At 51.4% G+C, this 17,560-nt stretch overlaps 1 protein-coding gene and 1 long non-coding RNA gene across 3 annotated transcripts in view; one reads left to right on the top strand and one right to left on the bottom strand.

The window, feature by feature from the left end:
* ITGA11 (integrin subunit alpha 11) overlaps positions 1 to 17,560 on the bottom strand; it is a 136,150-nt gene that overhangs the window by 64,667 nt on the left and 53,923 nt on the right. For both annotated transcript variants that reach the window (XM_018053595.1, XM_018053596.1), the window contains exon 3: positions 3,259 to 3,359. In XM_018053595.1, coding sequence (XP_017909084.1) covers positions 3,259 to 3,359 — 101 coding nt within the window. The remainder of the gene's footprint in view (positions 1 to 3,258; positions 3,360 to 17,560) is intronic.
* Positions 4,149 to 16,182, top strand: LOC108636835. The gene is made up of 3 exons (XR_001918597.1): positions 4,149 to 4,196; positions 5,210 to 5,328; positions 16,132 to 16,182. It is a non-coding gene; the product is annotated as an uncharacterized LOC108636835 (long non-coding RNA).

Here is a 17,560-nt window from a genome sequence, read left to right as displayed (position 1 = left end):
AGAAAATCATACTAATAACCCTGGTGCTTCTATGATGCTTTATCACTTACAAAGTGCCGCCTGCCCCCACCCTCCCAGGACCCCCTCTTGATCCTGGGCATTCCAGGGGCCACCATTTCCATTTTATAGAGGGAAAAGTCTAGGTGTGCAGAGGGGTTTTGTTGTTGTTTATTCGCTAAGTTGCGTCTGACTCTTCACGACCCCTTGGACTGTAGCCCACCAGGCCCCACTGTCCATGGAATTTTTCAGGCAAGAATACTGGAGTGGGTAGCTATTCCCTTCTCCAGGGGATCTTCCCGACTCAGGAATTGAAACTGAGTGTATCCTGGATTGGCAGGTGGATTCTTTACCACTGAGCCACCTGAGAAGCCCACGCAAGGGGTGATGACTTCCATTAATATAATGTCAATCACCGGTAAACGATAACGCAGGGACTTGAATCCAGGATAGCCAATGTTACACATTCTGAGTTTCCCTATCTGCCTGCAGGGCCTGGTGGCAGAGGTAGGGAGTGAAAAGTCTGGAGAGGAAGCTCCAAACCTCAACTGGGCCACTTTCTCCCCTCAGGGGCTTAGAGAATTCTGCTCTTCATTTATTTAAGCGGTGCCCCATCCTGACCCCGCTGCCTCTCTCCCTTCCTTGCCTCAATGACTAAAGTCCTTCCTGAAACTGGGCCCAGATGCAGGTGCCATGGTGGTGAAGACCCTTGTGTTGGAGTAAGAGCCTCGGACTGGGGTCCAGCTTCTGCTAATCATGGACTTGACGCAGTCACTAACTCCCTCTCTCTGACCAAGGGAGACTAACCTCCTTCTCAGCGGGTCTATGTGAGGGGCTGGGGCACAAGTTCCTCCTCACACAGGGCCTGCCTTCCAGAATCACATTCCCTCCCTGAGCACCCGCCCCTCATGAAAACCCTGACTTCATCCAGGCTTTGGGAAGAAAGTGCCGGAGGTAAGTAGACTCTGCAACACTGAGGTGTGAGTGACCGACATTCACTTCCCTGGAGAGAAAGGAAAGAACATTCCTGGCTCAGTGGGGATCGCAGCTTGGAGCTGCCAAAGGAAAACCCAGAACTCAGGTTTCCTGCTTTGCATTTTCCACTGTGTGGATAAGGACAAACTGGCAGATGGTCCTCCTACCTCCTCATTGGGAGGAAAAAAAACTCCTCAAGTGAGGTGCTCCCGGACTAGTGTTTTTTCTTGGCCTCCACGCTGTTCACTGCCCACTGCCTCACACGCTGAGTCCCAGTTCCATAGTCTGATGGCTTCCTGTCTGCCATTGCCAGTTTAGGCTCCTCCTTCTTTGGAGGGAAATCAGGTCCACGTTGGAAACCACCGCAGTAGAGGAAACTATTAAATGATGGATTCATGTGTCTGGTTCCCAACTGGACCAGGGGGTTTTTCTTGGTGGCCCAGACCCCAGGCTTGTGTGCATGCCTCCCAGCACCTGCCTGCTCCTTCTGCCTCAGCCGCACAGTACTTCTTTCCATCCTCCAACAGAGCAAGTTCATTTGTTCCACAGGACCTTTGCACTTGCTTCTCCTCTGCCTGGAATGCTCTGGTCCTGCTGGACTGATTCATCATCGGACGTCTGCTCAAAAGTTACCTTCTCAGGGAAGGCTTCATTGACCACCCCACCCCAGAGCTCTTGCCAAGGAGAACCCTCTTCCTACCTCCTCCCCACCCAGCCTCTCTTATCACAACCCCTGGTTCATCACACATTATCTCTCCTCACCTGGGATGGCCGTGCTTTCTAGTTTGTCTCCTCACTTACCATACCTTCCCAGCGGAGCCCTTGGCCCCTTGTGCCTGCTGTATCCCCATTAACTAGCATCATGGTTGGTATGCACTAGGTGCTCATGAGAGGCTGGGGACATATTAGACCAGAAGTGGATCCTAGGGTCACACATGGGTGAACGTCGGCTCAGAAAGAGCATGTGGGCTCCTCCGAGACACAGCGAGGAAACTATACAGCTAGAAGGAGACCCCAGCATGGCCTCTTAGGGAGCCTGGGCACTCAGGGAGGTGATGACCGGGATCCATGAGCTGCCAGCCTAGCTCCTGCCCACCCTGGACCGTTTCCTCATGAAGCCTGGGCCACGGCTGTGCTGGGGTCTGAACTTCCCACCTACTGCGCTGTCATAGATGAGGCCAGCATGACATTGAGCGCTGTGTGCTGGGACAGCTGGCTGCCCGAGGGATCTGGGTTCTGGGGCTTTCTCTTTGATGTAGCCTTTTCATCCATCTGCTTATCTCTTAAAGCTCTGCCATCTCTTCCGCCAGGCCCAGCTCCCCCCACAGCCTCCCCAGAGGGCCCCAGCCCAGTCCTCTAGGATGGAGGCTCCCCTCCTGGAAGAGCGGGAGGCCGAGAGCCCTACCCCGGGGAAGGTCAGTCCTGGAATCGTGGCTTATCCCACGTGGGACCTCAGCCCAAGGCCTGGCCACTGTCAGATCTTTAGGACAAAGCAGAAATGCTTTAGAGAAGCGGTGTGTGTGCCTTAGTGGACTGCATGCACACACAGGGGCGTGGACGCAGAGACTGGGAGCCCTTGAGGCTGTGCACAGCCTCTGCCTTGGGCCCAGGGCTCTGCTGGGAGGAACAGAGTCATCATTTCAGAAAAGCAGTGCTGCGCAGTTAAAGGTTACAGGGTGGCTGCAGACTGCCTGGGTCATAGTCCTGGACTTGCAGCTTATTAGCTGACCCCAGCCAGGTCTCCTCACTTCCACTGGCTGTTGTTGATGATTACGTCTCATATTGTTGTTGTTGGGATTTAATGAGTCAAAAATACCCAAAAGTGCTTAAACCAGTGTCTAGCATTAGGTGAACGCATATTGAGTTGGCCAAAAGTTTGCTTGGGGTTTTCCGTAAGATGTTACAGGAAAATCCAAACAAACTTTTTGGAAGACATACGAATGTTGGCCATTATTGTTATTTCAAAGTCAGGAAAGAAAAAATAGATAGGAGGTGTTCCTGCTCCCGTGTTGAGGGGCCTTGGATGAGGCAGAAAGAGCCACGGCCTAGGACACTGAAGACCTGGGTGTGAATCCTGGTCAGCTCCTGACAAGCTGTGTGACTGTGAGAAAGTTGCTTTCTCTCTCTGGCCTCAGCTTCCTCATCTGTAAAGTGGGGGCAGCAATACCAGCTGGGTCAGCTCCTAGAGCAGCTGCGAGAAACCAGTGTGACTGGGGGCGGGGACGTGCTTCAGTGCCTGCCTCGCTCTGGACAAAGGTTGGCCTCCTTGTGGACAGCCCACATTACCCAGGTTAAGCTTGGTGCAGTTCCCTTGAGTCACTGGACACTTGTACACGTCTCCCGTCTTCTGATGGCCGTTAGTTTCCAGTGGGGCGCCAACGACCAACCTGGGAAGGAAAAGAAGACAAGTGAAGATGCTAGGAGAGGTTCTCCTTCCTGGCAAAGGATGGAATCTGCAGGGCTGTGTTGAGGGGAGCTTGGGGTAGGGAGGGTGGAGGGAATCCTGGAGGGGTAGCCCCTGCAGACCTTCCTCAGACCCAGACCTTCGTACTCCTAGGAGAGGGACGCTGTGGCCTGGCCAGGCCTGGCCAGGAGACACAGGGATGAAGACCACATGGGTCCAGCAGCAAATGGGATGGAAGCTGTCCCTGCAAGGAGAGCAGGGCAGACATCCTGGAGGAGGTGTGCTTCAGCTGGATCTTAATGGATGAATATGAGCTTGCCAGATGGTTGGAGGGTGGTAAGAAGGATCATTTGGGCAGAGGAAGGATGATTTGGGGTCTTGGCCATCTGCCATTACCTCTGGGGGGCCTCATTCTTCACCTCATGTGACAGTCTTTCAGCTGGGGACCCAGGGGCTATGGCACATTGTACAGTGTTCACAGCTGTCTCCTGAGGTACCAAGTCTTTGCTTGGGGCTTGGGGGGGGGGGGTGGAGAGGCAGCCAGACGGGCTAAAGAGCGGCCAGGGGTGGCCACCGAACTGGCCCTTGAGCCTCTGTCTTTGTGACCTTATTTGGGAAAAGGGTTTTTGCAACTGTAGTTAAAGATCTCGAGAGGAGGTCATCTTGAATTACTCAGGAGGGCCCCCAATTCAGTGATGTGTCCTTACAGAAGACACACAGAGGAGAGACCCTGGGACAAGAAGAAGCCATGTGAAACGGAGACAGTGCCAGGAGTGAAGCTGCCGCCAGCCAAGAATGCCTGGGGCCGCCAGAAGCTGGAGTAAGCAAGGACGATCTCTCCTAGCTCCTTCAGATGGTGGGGCGGAGCCCGCCGACACCCTGATTCTGGAGGTCTGGCCTCCAGAATTGTGAGAGAGGAAACTTCTGTTTTGGGAAGCCATCTACTTTGTGCTGACTTGTGATGCACACACTGGAAATCAATGCATGTTGCTTACATGCACACGTATTTCTAGAGAAAGAGCAACTACTTCCTCCTGACCTGGCCAAGCCCCAGCAGTGCCATCATCCCTCAAGTCCAGGGAGAATCCCACTGCTGTCTGGATGGTCCCTGCCCTCCCCTTCGAGCACCCCCAGAGGCCCCTCTATCCCTCATCCCTGACCCACCAGCATCTTTGGAGGTGGCCCAGAGGGGCCCACCAGCAGGCAACCAGAGCCCTAGTGCAGACAGGAAGCAAAATCCTTAAAGCGGGCACTGTTTCCTTTCGGCACCACCTGCCTCTGGCATGTCTGGACCCCTTCAGGCTTTGGGTGCCAGCCCCTCACTCAGCCACCACCTGCCTGCTCGGCTCAGGTCCTGGTGCCGACAGTGACCCAGAAGCTCCCAGGCACAGCTGTGCTGTCCTGGCAGGAGGTGCCATGGCTCACACATCCCTGGTGTCTTCCAGACCCCGAGGGGCACAGGGGCACGTGACACATTGCGAGGGAAGAGACCATTCTGGAGCCCTGCTCTCCCAGCAGCTTCCCACCTCTGGCAACGTGAGCCAGAGAAGAAGCAATCGCTCATTTTCTGGCTTAAGATTGTTGAAAAGGGATGGATCTGAAGTTCAGGCGACACAAGACGTACATGGCTTCTTAGGGTCAGTTATCCTCCTGCCCGCTTCCCACTCACTGTTCTGAGCCATCAGGAGAGAACTAAGGTCTGAAGTAGGAGTTAACAGAGCTCTGTTTGAAATTAAGTCTATGAAATAAGAGCTGAGGTTTCCCCCTGGGGGCCAGATAATGACAGATTCTAAATATATCCACTTATTAAGCATGACTATTTTTGATTGGCAGGACTTAATTGGACTCGTAAAATCTACTTGTCTAGACGACGTGATACTTGGCCACTTAATTCTGCACGTGACTGTGTGGTCAAGGCTGCTGAATGTTTTTCCAGCCAAAGAGAGAGAGAGGTCAGTAAACAAAGTTTGAAAGTTTGAGCTCCACGCTTGATTTTCTGGCTGCTCCCATATTCAAGGTCAACCTGGTCTGTAACCAAGTGTCCCAAAGGGATGTTCCCTCTGGGTACATGCTTTTCTGGAAAGCATGCCTTCGAGGAACACAATCAAGCAGAGCAGGTTCTAGATTAGAAAAAACAAAACCTGTCCATCTTCTAGAAAAGTGATCCCTGTCCTGCCTGAGAAAGCGGACTCCTCACAACTCTCCCCATTTTACATAGTGAAATGCTGAGGCCCCATGGACAGCTTGGTGGGCCCCCACTGCAGAGCAAGATCTTTGGGCTGAGTCTAGGGGTTGCTGTGCGGCCTGGAAGAAGTTCACTGACCTTGGTTTTCTTGGCTGTGAAATGTGTTAATAACTCCAGCACTGCTTACCTCCCAGGATCACCTTGGGGACTCACAGATGCCACATGGCATCAATGACCAGGAGTGGGTATAACTAGTTACTTCCACATGAAGACTGGAGCCTTCCTAGAAGTCATCTGTCCTGGAAATGGCCAACATGCAACTAACTTGGTAAATGCACCAAGTTGTCGTGACCCCAGATTTCCTGAAGAGGGACTGTGTCCTTTCCAAAGAACAAGGGCCACCCCCAACCTCCCAGCCCCATTCTCCCAAACATGATTCCTCTAGGGTCCTTGGCACTGCTTGAAGCAGCAGGACAGGGCTTACTGTCCCCATAGTACAGATGCAGAAACTGAGGCCCAGAGAGGTGAGCTGACGCGGGTCCCATGGTCTGTTAATGGCAGAGCTGGGACTAGTTCCGGGGCAGTTTTCTCTGTGTTGCCCCAAATATTTCTTTGTCATGAAGGTTGGGGGTGCTGCTGGGTCAGCCCTCTTTGCCATTCTTGAGTCTCGACATTACGTGCGCCCGTCAGGCTTGAGGTTTTGAGAATATGATTCAGTCTCACTGGCGGGATAACTGCCGAAGAGCAGGGGAAATGTTTGCGTCACCCCCAAGACCAGCCAAATTGCTCCTGGGGTCTGGCACCCCTGCCACTCCGGCAGCCTCAGCCTTATATAGCCATCTGTAGCCTCAAGGCCTGTTGCGCTTCCCAGGGGCTGGACACCCTATACCCTCTGGCGTGGGCACCAGATGGCAAACCCCAAAGGTCGTGGCAAGCATCAGGCCCTTTCCATGGGCCACAGAGCGTGACTCACTGGCTGTGGGCTCCCAGCCTTCCTCCCATGGAGGCAGGGAGCCGGGCTGCTCAGATGGGAGCAGACCTGAAGGGCCCCTCCCAGTGGTCGCTTTCTTTTTATTCATTATTCTTTTCTGGTTGCACTGGTCTTCCTTGAGGTGCAGTACACCAGCTCTTGGTTGCTGCACGTGGTCTTTCCTCTGGTTGCCATGTCCTGCCTGCTGCCCCGCCTCCCCCGCGCTTCTCATTGCGGCGACTTCTTTTGTTGCAGAGCGTGAGTGCGAGGGCTTCAGTAGTTGCAACATGCAGGTTCAGTCATTGTGGCGCCCGGTCTTTGTTGCCCCATGGCATGTAGGATCTTAGTTCTTGGACTAGGGATCGAACCTGTGTCCCCTAAGTTGGCAGGCAGATTCTTAACTACAGGGCCACCAGGAAAAGTCCCTGGTGGTTGCTTTCTAAGCAAGGCCTTGCAAAGGGAGGTGCTTACTATGGAGATGGCCAACTGAGGAAGGCAGGATGCGGCCTTGCTGCATGCCAGGCCCCTGGGATCCCAGCAGGACATGGCCTAGGAGAAGGGCCCCTGGATCCCTACCTCACACCCTCTCCAACAAAGCCTGATGGGGACCTTAACCCTGGTTCCATCCTTCAAGGCAATTTAATCTCTGAACCTTTTAAATGGACATGAGTTTGAGTAAACTCTGGGAGTTGGTTATGGACAGGGAGGCCTGGCGTGCTGCAGTCCATGGGGTCGCAAAGAGTCAGACACAACTGAGCAACTGAAATGACTGAACTGATGGGGGAAGAAAGGTAACACGTACTCCCAGGGTGTGTAAATTTACATGTTGATTACACCAGCGCACAGCTGTCAATCTGTGTACTGAACATCAGTAATCCTATTTTTTTCAGATAAACCTAAATAAAAATAGTCATTTTATTTGTAGACTCCAGTATGCTGTCCTGTGCATCCCCTGTAGGGTGCAGACCCCACCCTGGAGACCTCCCTTTAAGACCCAGCACAAAGTCCCATCTGCTCCAGGAGACCTTCCCTGGTTAGCCCAGGCTTTCCCACATAAACCAGCATGAAATCCCTGCTGCCGGCTATGGCCAGTGTTTTAGCATCACAATTCCTTCAGGGCTGAGATGCCCTTATCTGCCCTAGCAGACCATCCCTTTAGAGTGGTCTTGAAACCCAGGGTAAAAGGTCCCCAGGGACAGATCTGACCTTCTGTCTGACAGTCTACAGCAGCAGCAACTTCAAGAGGTTTTGGTTTTGCCTCAGGCCCAGGAGGGGATTTCCCTGGTGGCTCATTGATAAACAATTTGCCTGCCAATACAGGAGATGTGGGTTTGATCCTTGGGTTGGGGAGATCCCCTGGAGAAGGAAATGGCAACCCACCCCAGTATTCTTGCCTGGGAAATCCCATGGACGGAGGAGCCGGGGGCGGGGGGGTGGGTCACAGTTCATGGAGCTGAAAAACTGTCAGACTAAACAACAACAGGCCTAAGAGGAGCCTCCAGATTCAGTGCCTGGGAAAAGGGCTGCTGAGAAATTAAATGTTTTCTGTGCATAGAGGTTCAATGATGTGACCCAGGTCCCACTTAAAGTCAATATTGCTTGCTTCCCTAGTTTTCCATTTCCATTTTCCCAACAGTCCTCATTTCTGTTTGTGGATCCAGGAAAGCTGGCTCCATTTCTAGTTGTAGGGACCAAGCAGACACTGCAGGCCAGGCCAGGCCAATGTTATCCTTGGACTGAAGTGGCTGAGTCAGGGCAGGTCAGTGATGTAAGCCAACCCAATCTCACTGCCTCCTTTTGGGCCTTAGGGACCAAAGTCGTCCCTATTCTCTGGATGACACAGTGTACAGATGCAGAACTGCTAGCAGCCACCTCACTGAGGAGGGGCATGAGCTGATGTACTGAGAGAGGAAGGAGTGAGAGAAGCATCAAGAGAAAGAGCTGAAATTCCAATGATACTGTGAACCCCTGGATCAAACGGTACCTGAAGCATGCTGCTGCTGGACTTTTCAGATATATAAGCAATAACTACTTTTTACTATATAAATCTAAATCACAGTTTTTAGGTATTTGTAACTGAAAATATCCTAAATAGAGTGTGTAAGGCAAAAAAAAAGAAAAAAAAAAAAACAACCACAACCAAAAAACCTAAACCCCCAAACCCAAAAGCACATAGTAAAAATTACCCTTAGAAATTCCATATAATACCATGCTAAAAGAGGAACACAGCATCCGGGAGCAGTGAGAGAGGAGCAGATTCATATTCTCCAGCTCACGATCCATCTGGGGCATATACTTAATGCGTGAGTGGTGGGCAGACTTGCCGACACCATGTATATTATGTCTCTCTGGTTGTTTCACTGAGTGCATAAACTGCCCTCAGTTTTAGCCTTGTGGAAACAGAGATCCTTTTGTTCTATGTGCATCCCAGTTACAACAGCGCCTTGGACAGGAAGCCCTGTACCCCAGATGTTTCTGGTTACCTGGTAACTGGCCTTGCAGACCATCAGAGTTGGGAGGAAATGTGGAGGTTCCTTGGGCTAGGTTTGTCGTATCCCAATGAGGCACTGGAAGTATTGTGTCTGACAACTCAGAGGAGATGGTGGCAGAGTAGGATGGGTGCAGGGTATCCTGACTCCCAGGGCAGTGCCCCCCACTCCAAGCCCTGCAGGGTGGAAGAGGCTGAGTGTCTAGGCTCAGCTTGGCCTTTACTGACTGTGTTTGGGGAAGCAGTTGTGAGCAGTTAGCTCCCCAGTAAATGGAACCAGCAGAAGCCACGGGACCAAAAAGGCCACCAGCTGTTGGGGAAGGAAAGAGGACATCTTCAAAGGATGGGCTTGCTCCTGGAGGAGGTCCTGAGTCAGAGACCAGCCTGGACTGGCTTGTAGAGCCAAGATGTGGGCTTCATCCCCTCCCTGGTCAGCTTCTTTGCCCCTCACTGCGAGACCTGGACCTCACATCCCAGGAAATCCAATTATCATCAACTATTTACTTTAATGAATCATTTTTAAATTTTTAAATTTATTTTTAATTGAAGGATAATTGATGCGATTGAACGTATCTGATCTTGATAACCAGAACAGTTTTGGAGCTGAAAGGACAGACTGTATCTGAGGCTCAGAAGGGGGATGTGACAGGCCTGTGGGGGACACTGGTCAGTTTCAGAGCTGGGACTGCAAGTCTTTGCTCTGTCCACCATCGTGAAGGACAGGCAAGTTCAGAAAGCCCAGCTCCGGGCGTGGGGCAGCAGCTAGCGTGTGGAGAGGGCTGCCCTCCCCCACCCAGCCAGCTGGGCCTGCTCCCGGGAGACTCTTCTCTTCCACGCCTGCTCCTCTCTCCAGCACCCCTCCTCCACTCACACTCCCTCCAGGCGCTCTGTTCCATTTCTCTCTGGCTTCATTTCCTTCACTGAAATCAGATCGAGGCATCAGGGAGGGGCTCCCACTTGAGGAGCAGAGAGCTTAAGGGAACAAAGAGAGACTATTCCTCTAGCAAGGCTGTTTCTCTCCCTCTCTCTCCATGGAAAATGTAACCTCCTCCAGCCAGCTGAGTATGGGGGCTAATGTGTTCAAGATGGGGCCGGGGAAGTGCTAAGCACAGCACACCCTGGCCTGCTGGGGGTGGGGTGTGAAGGGAGAGCTCTCCCCACCCCCAGGACCTGCCGAGGGGAATTGGCACCTCCAGGGCTCCCTGGGCTGGTTGGAGGGGCTTGTGGCTCCACTGTGGCCCAGATGCCTGGTAGGCCTGGACTCCTGGAGGCCAGGAGAATGAGAACCCCTCTGTCTGCCAGCACATTTCTTACTCTTCCTTCGTCCATAAACCCCTCCTCAGACATGAGGATCCACTGGGTGTATCTTAAGCAACCATGTACACTGTGATGGTTCAGTTCCTGTGTCAACCTGACTGGGCCAAGGTGGCACTCAGACATTCGGTCAAGCAGCATTCTGGGTGTGTCTGTGAGGGTGTTTTTGGTGAGATTACTATTTAAATCTGTAGACTGAGGAAAGCAGATTGTCCTCCCCAACATGGGTGGGCCTTGTCCAATCAGCTGAAGGCCCGAATAGAACAAAAAGCCTGACCCTCGCCTGAATAAGAGAGAATCCATCCTGACTGACTGCCTCTGAGCTGAGACATTGACTTTTTCTTGCCTTGGACTCAAATGTCGGCTCTTCCTAGGTCTTCCAGCCTGTTGGCTTTCAGACTAGAACTACACTATCAGCTCTCCTGGGTCTTCAATGTGCTGACTCACACTGCAGATCTGGGGAACTGCCCGCCTCCATAACCTTATGAGCCAACTCCTTATAATCTCTTTCTCCCTTTCTCCACCTATCTGTTCTGTCTCTCTGAGGAGCCCTGACTAATACAGTTAGATAGTGCATGTACGTTCTTAGGCCTTTACAGATACTGTTTCGTGTGGCTGATGCCCCACATCCTCATTCATTCACTGAATCTTCCGCACTTATTGAACTCCTATGAATGCACTGAGGGCAGGACGGTGAACATGATGCAGTCTCTGCCTTCAGGAGGCCTCCAGCCTAGTGGGGGAGACGGGCAGCCAACAGGCCATTACAACACAGCAGTGGTTCTCAAGATGCTTCCCATCCCAGCAGCATCTGCCTTCCCAGGAGCTTATTAGAAATGCATCATCTTGGGCCCTACCTGAGCCCAACAAGGAGGAGAATAGAAGCCATAGGTGGGTTCCCGCATCTGTGTGTTAACAAGCCCTCCAGGGGATGCGGTACTTCATGTTTGAGAAGCATCATGTAGGGGAAACAGAGGCATGGCAACCACAACTTTCATTGGCTCAAGCCCCACATCCATTCTAGTAAAATCCACCCTCTTCACCAGGTCTTCCGAGGCACTATATTTTCTCATTGCTGCTCACCAGTCTGTCCCCACTTTTACCAAGGCTGCTAAGAATGCTGTGCACAGATGGGTCATCATTTAGGATTCAGCTCCAATGTCACTTTCCCAAAGACGCTTTTCCTGATTACCTGTCACCTCCCCACCTCCCCACCTTGCCTTATATTTCTCATAGCACTTTGCACTCTCAGATGCTGTCTTTTAATCATCGTTATCTCTCAGTAGGATTTGAACTGCTAGGGAGCTAGGACCTTGTCGGTCAGCTTGGCAGCTCTAACCACTCCAGCTCCCAGACAGTGCCTGACATAGATTAGGTCCTTCAAATATAGTTGTTGAACAAATTAGCTAAATGCCTGGTATAGTTGCTGCTGCTGCTAAGTCACTTCAGTCATGTCCGACTCTGTGTGGCCCCATAGATGGCAGCCCCAGGCTCCCCCGTCCCTGGGATTCTCCAGACAAGAACACTGGAGTGGGTTGCCATTTCCTTCTCCAATGCATGAAAGTGAACACTGAAAGTGAAGTCACTCAGTCGTGTCTGACCCTCAGCGACCCCATGGACTGCAGCCTACCAGGCTCCTCTGTCCATGGGATTTTCCAGGCAAGAGTACTGGAGTGGGGTGCCATTGCCTTCTCCAGCCTGGTGTAGTGGGACCACTGTAATCCAATAGCCTGCAACTGGGACCACTGACAGCAGGCTTTCTTTTGTCTTCCAACACCTGTTAACTCAGCTGGGAGAGGAGAACCAGCTCTAGAAGAGGAACCACAGACTGCACATCCTGGTCTAAGACAAGGCTGTTAACTGCCTTGGGCCTCAGCATTCTCATCTACCAAATGGGACTGAACCACTGCCTGGGCTACCGATCACCCAGGGTTTCAAGGGTGGGGGGACCCAGGCCTTTCTGGTCATCAGAATCACCTGGGGAGTTACAAATGCAGATTCCTGGGCACAATGTCCCGAAAACTAATTCAGTCAGCTGGGGCCTGGGACCTGAAAATCTAATTTTAGAAGCTCCCAGATGTGCAGGCAGAATGGGAAGCCCTTGTATGAAAGACCTGCTGAAGAAGCAGAGAGGAGGCCCTCTGGACAAGTGAAAAAACATATGTCTGAGGAATTTTTACTACATTATGGGGATCACAACCACAACAACCTCCTTGACCATCCAGGAATGAGCCAGGATTGGATTTTTTTTTTTAAATTTGTTTCTTTTGGTCATAAGGAAACACATAGAAGTATCTGCTTTAATTGATGCAAAAAAGTATGACACAAAAACTATTAAGAATTTAGATTATAAAAATAATACATGCTTATAACATTCACAGCACAGAACTGTGGAACATATATAATGTGCAAGACCATTCACGTCCCTTCTCAATCCAGCCCTCTATAGATGAAACTACTATTAGCAGCAGGGATGCAGAAAAACTTCTAGGCATTTTATGTAGGAAATTTAAAAAATGAAATCACTCTACACACATGGTTCTGCAGTGTGCTGTTTTCACTTAATTATTTTATACTTTTCATGTCAGTATATATCAATGGCACACTTAGACCTGGTCCCTAGGGCCCCTGCCTGGGTCCTGCACTGACCCCTCTCTGGCTGTGCCCCTTTCTATGGGGTGAGCAGTCCTAGGGGTCAAGGGGAGAGGAGTCCAGAGCCCATATCCCCCCACTCTGGGTCACTGGGACACCAGAATTATCAGTTCCAACAGCTCAGGACAGGTTTCTTCCCTGGATCTGCCTTTCTGATGGTGGACCACACCACTGCTTGCTAGGGGTGTGGACAGAGCTTGGATATATACATAGGGTGGGGTGTCCACACGTGTGAGATCCCTTTAACACCAAGAGGGAACTATAGGTGGGACGAAAAGGTGATGGGCCATGGGCCGGAGCCCCCATTTGTCTTCTCAACCCAGGACCCTCACTGTTACGGGCGGCCCTGGTATAGATGGATAGAATAACTCGGTCTCATCCTTCACACTGGTTAGTAGTGTAATAGTAATAGTAGTAGTAACAGTGTAATAGTAGTAGTGTTGGTCGTTCAGTCATGTCTGACTCTTTTTGATTCCAAGGACTGCAGTCCACTAGGCTCCTATGTCCGTGGAATTCTCCAGGCAAACATACTGGAGTGGGTTATCATCCCCTTCTCCAGGAGATCTTCCTGACTCAGGATCAAACCTGGGTCTCCTGCATCGCAGGCAGAGTCTTTACCATTGGAATCACCAGAGGGTTGCCTGGTGTTTTTTTCTTTTTAATCATTCTCCTATTGATGAATATTTTAATTGTTTCATCCCTTTTCCTGTTGGAAACTGTTAAGGTGCTTAAACATTTTTCCCTGAGACTACCCTGGTGAGCCAGTGGTTAAGAATCTGCCTGCCAACGCAGGGGACATGGGTTGGATCCCTGGTCAGGGAAGATTCCACATTCCTTGGGGCAACTAAGCCTGTGTGCTACAAATACTGAGCCTGTGCTCTAGAGCCTGTGTGTAGCAATTACTGAGCCTGTGAGCCCTGGAGCTCATGCTCTGCAACAAGAAAACCCACCCCAATGAGAAGTCCATGCACCGCAACGAAGAGTAGCCTCAGCTCACTGCAACTAGCGAAAGCCCACGCACAGCAATGAAAACCCAGCACAGTCAAAAATAAATAAATAAAAATTAAAAAAAACTTTTCCCAGCACACAAGGTCTTTATCGATACTGATGAATAAAAAGCCCTCAGTGCCCAGTGGTGATGTACAGCAATGCCAGGAGTGGGCACAGAGCGCTTGCCTGTCATTGTGCAGGCTGGCCCTGGAGCTGCCCTGTCATCCTGGGCACAGAGCCCGCTGACAGGCATCCTCACAGCTGTTGATCTCGCAAGCTGGACGCTCTGCTTTGTTCTTGGGAATTTCTGGGTCCTCCTCAGCTTGCAGCCAAACAGCATTTTTTCCTAATGTGCAGAAGAACTTCGGTCAGAAGACCAAAGGGGAGGGGAGCAGGTGACTGCAAAGCACACTTTCAACCCATTTAAAGGGAAAATGAGGGCCTGACCCACTGACTGTGAAGAAGAGAGTGGCCAGCTTGTGCTGTCTAGCTGGATGCCCTTTGCCTCCTCATGTCCCGATGCCAAGTCTCACAGGGCAGCTGGTCCTTTTATCCCCACACTTGGCATTCTCATTCCTGGCTCTGTGTGTGGAGTCCCCTCATCACAAACCACTGAACTGACTCCCTTTATCTGCTCTTCAGTGCCTCTTCCTCCAGGAAGCCCTCCTTGATCTTTTAGCTGAAAGATCTCTCTCAGTTCTCATGATGCTTTGTACTCTTCCTGGCTATTTTTGCTCTCCTTCAGATAATTTGCCCCTAGTTAGCAGAGGCAACTTTAAATGTCCCCCTTAGTGCTACTCAAAGTACTTTGAACACAGTCAAGTCTCAGTAACTGTTTGTTGAGTGAATAACAGATGGACAGATGCAGGCAGCTGCTCATTTTACAAAGACAAGCTGAATCTTCATTCTGCTTCTTGGGATGTAGCTGGTAGCAGAGCTGTGTTGAGCTCTTCTGGGTACCATCTGCAGATGGACCACCAGTGTTGGGATGCCCTTGGCCCAGCTCCCCAGGAAAATGGCTGTGGTCTGATGTTGCCCCCCATCCCCTACAAGAAAGGCTGCAGCCACAGTGTAAAAATCCCCCTTTCTCTTTTCAAAATGTCTGAGAAACCCTTGCTTGATTTTCCAAGGCATGCTCAGTCTTTTCCATCTCCCCCATCACCCAGGTTTATCACAACTCTTTCCTCTGAAAATGAAACATAAACACAGTGATAGCGTGGGCAGATGTTTCTCAGTGGAATGTGCACATTTAATTTCTTGGTATGCACTGGTCTGATGGTTCCGCGGTAGTACTTGGCGGTAGCAAGGAAAGAGGCCTTGGAATTGGGGGGTGGCCTGCGTCCTTTAGCTCATAATTAGGATGGTGATACTTTCTCTGTGACCAGTGTACACACTGAACAGATTTCATCCTGCCCACGGCTAGGGGAGGCAGCTGGACAAGGAGAGGTGGTCCCATTGGACTGGAGAAGGAAGTAAGGCCCAGAGAGTGTCCAGATCCTCTGAGTAGAGGCTGAGACACAACTGGGACACAATATTCTGATTGTGTCCACAATCTTCCCACTAGTCATGTGGACTCAGCTGAGGTAGAAAAGGGGAGAGGGCTGGGAGGCGAAAGGACAGATACAATTTTTTGGTCATGGGCCTGTTGACCTGTCTAGGGAGAGCTCTGATCTATCTCCAGATGGGCTATGTGACCCGGGGTGATCCACCTGCTCCTTCAGGGCCTCAGTTTCCTCATCTGTAAAGAGAGGCTTGGACAAGTTCAGTCCAAAGACATAGTTGAGAATTGGCTGTGTGCCAGACACTGCAGATTGAGGCAGAGTTCATACCCTTCGTCTGGTGGGGCTGAGAGACCAAAGTGATGACCTCGGGGTGGAGGACAGCACTGTGTGTGTGGGGCAGGTGGGTGAGGCCCAGTGCAGGCGCCTTTGCTCGGCTATCTGGGAAGGCTTCCTGGAGCAGGCAACTCTTGGATGGAGGCTTGCAGGTAGAGAGAAGTCACTCAGGTGAAGAAAGGGTAGGGGCTCCCTTCAGAGAGAACCGACAGCTGGGTCCTGATGATGAAAGCACTTAGGTGTGTTATCTAACGTGCTTTCCGTGGCAAAGGCTGGGCCTGAGAGGGGCCCAGAGGGTCAGACAAGTTCCCATCTTCACAGAGCTGGTGGTGAAGTCATCCTCAACCCGGGCTTGCATCATTCATCCCTCATCTTTCTCGCCACCCACCCACACCTCCCTGACATTCCAAGCCTGCTCTCGTCTCCCTTCACTCGCCCAGAGAACTCTATCTGAAGCGGCATGAAGTGTAGACAGCGATGCCCACATGTTTGGGAGCTCTGCCTCATCCCTTGCATCAGGTAACCCCCACCTGCTTTCTGGTCCCTCTATTCCCGCTACTGGGTTCAGGCAGTGAGGGTCACTCTCCACACAAGCCTGGGAAGGACCTAGCCTCAGGATCCATGAGAACTCACAGACTCTTAAAAAAGGATTCAGTGGTTCAGAACCTGTTTGGGCATTAGCCTCGCCCGGGGAGTCCTACCTCTACAGAGTCTGACTTTTGTTAAGTTTTGGGTTGGGTTGAGGAATCTGTATTTGTTTTTAAACTTTCACAGGCAGTTCTGTTCTGCCAGCCCTGGGAATCCCTAGATTATATTATCAGGTTGATTATCAGCCTTTGAAATAATGGAATTGGGGACGGCGTGCCCCAGTAGGAAACAGTTGACAAAACTGGGTCATGTGTTCATCTACTTTCAAAGCACTTTATATGAACAAGTAAATAAACGAATTCACCCAAGAATGAATGTCTGGGGGGAGGGTTGTCTCGGAAATTGTGCTAGGCACTTCCTCTGACATTAATTTGGTTCATCTTCACCACAGCCCTGTGAAAGAGAGAAGCAGCCCCATGTTGAAGCCATGGAAACTGCAGCCCAGAGAAGCGAGGTTGCTCATCCAGGTCATGCAGCTGGCTACGGGGCAGCTCCTGGGCCTCTCCTGCCTGGTCCTCTCCCCATCTCTGGGGGATGGATGGGGTGTCAGAGAGCAGCATACACAGAAGCCAGCCTGTGTTCCGTTAGGGAGCTCCTGGCTGCCTGGGGGAATCACTGGCTCTGCAAAATCCTTCGAAGTACTTTCTTCCATCTGGTTAAAGCTCAGATTGCCTTCCCTCCTCCTCCTTCCGGGCTGTGAGTAATGGCTACTCTGACAGCATTCCTCTTATTTTGAGAAGCTGTGAGGAACAAAGGCCGTGGACTCACTTGAGCCACTGGAAGGCAAAGCCTGTCTTGACATTTTTGGAAACATCATCCTCTCTGGGTTACAAAATCCTTGGCTCAGCAGCTGGGGAGAGGCAGAGGACAGCTCAGAGCGGGGCTGCTGTCGCAGGAAAGCCATTCTGGGGAGTGGGAAGGCGGCCGGGGGCAGGGGCAAGCTGCCGTCTGCTACCCACTGCCCACTGCCCTCTGCCTGACTTTGCTTCTGCTGGGCCCCTCCAAGGTTTGCAGGGGAAAGAAAAAGACAGAAAATGCCAACCTCTCCCATGGGGGTGGCCATTTTCCCCAGATTCTTTATAACAAGAACAGCTTTGGGCTT

The sequence above is a fragment of the Capra hircus genome, chromosome 10 (assembly GCF_001704415.2).
Source record: "Capra hircus breed San Clemente chromosome 10, ASM170441v1, whole genome shotgun sequence".
NCBI lineage: Eukaryota > Metazoa > Chordata > Mammalia > Artiodactyla > Bovidae > Capra > Capra hircus.
The sequence above is the reverse complement of the archived record's forward strand: the minus strand, read 5'-3'. Positions and strand labels throughout refer to the sequence as shown.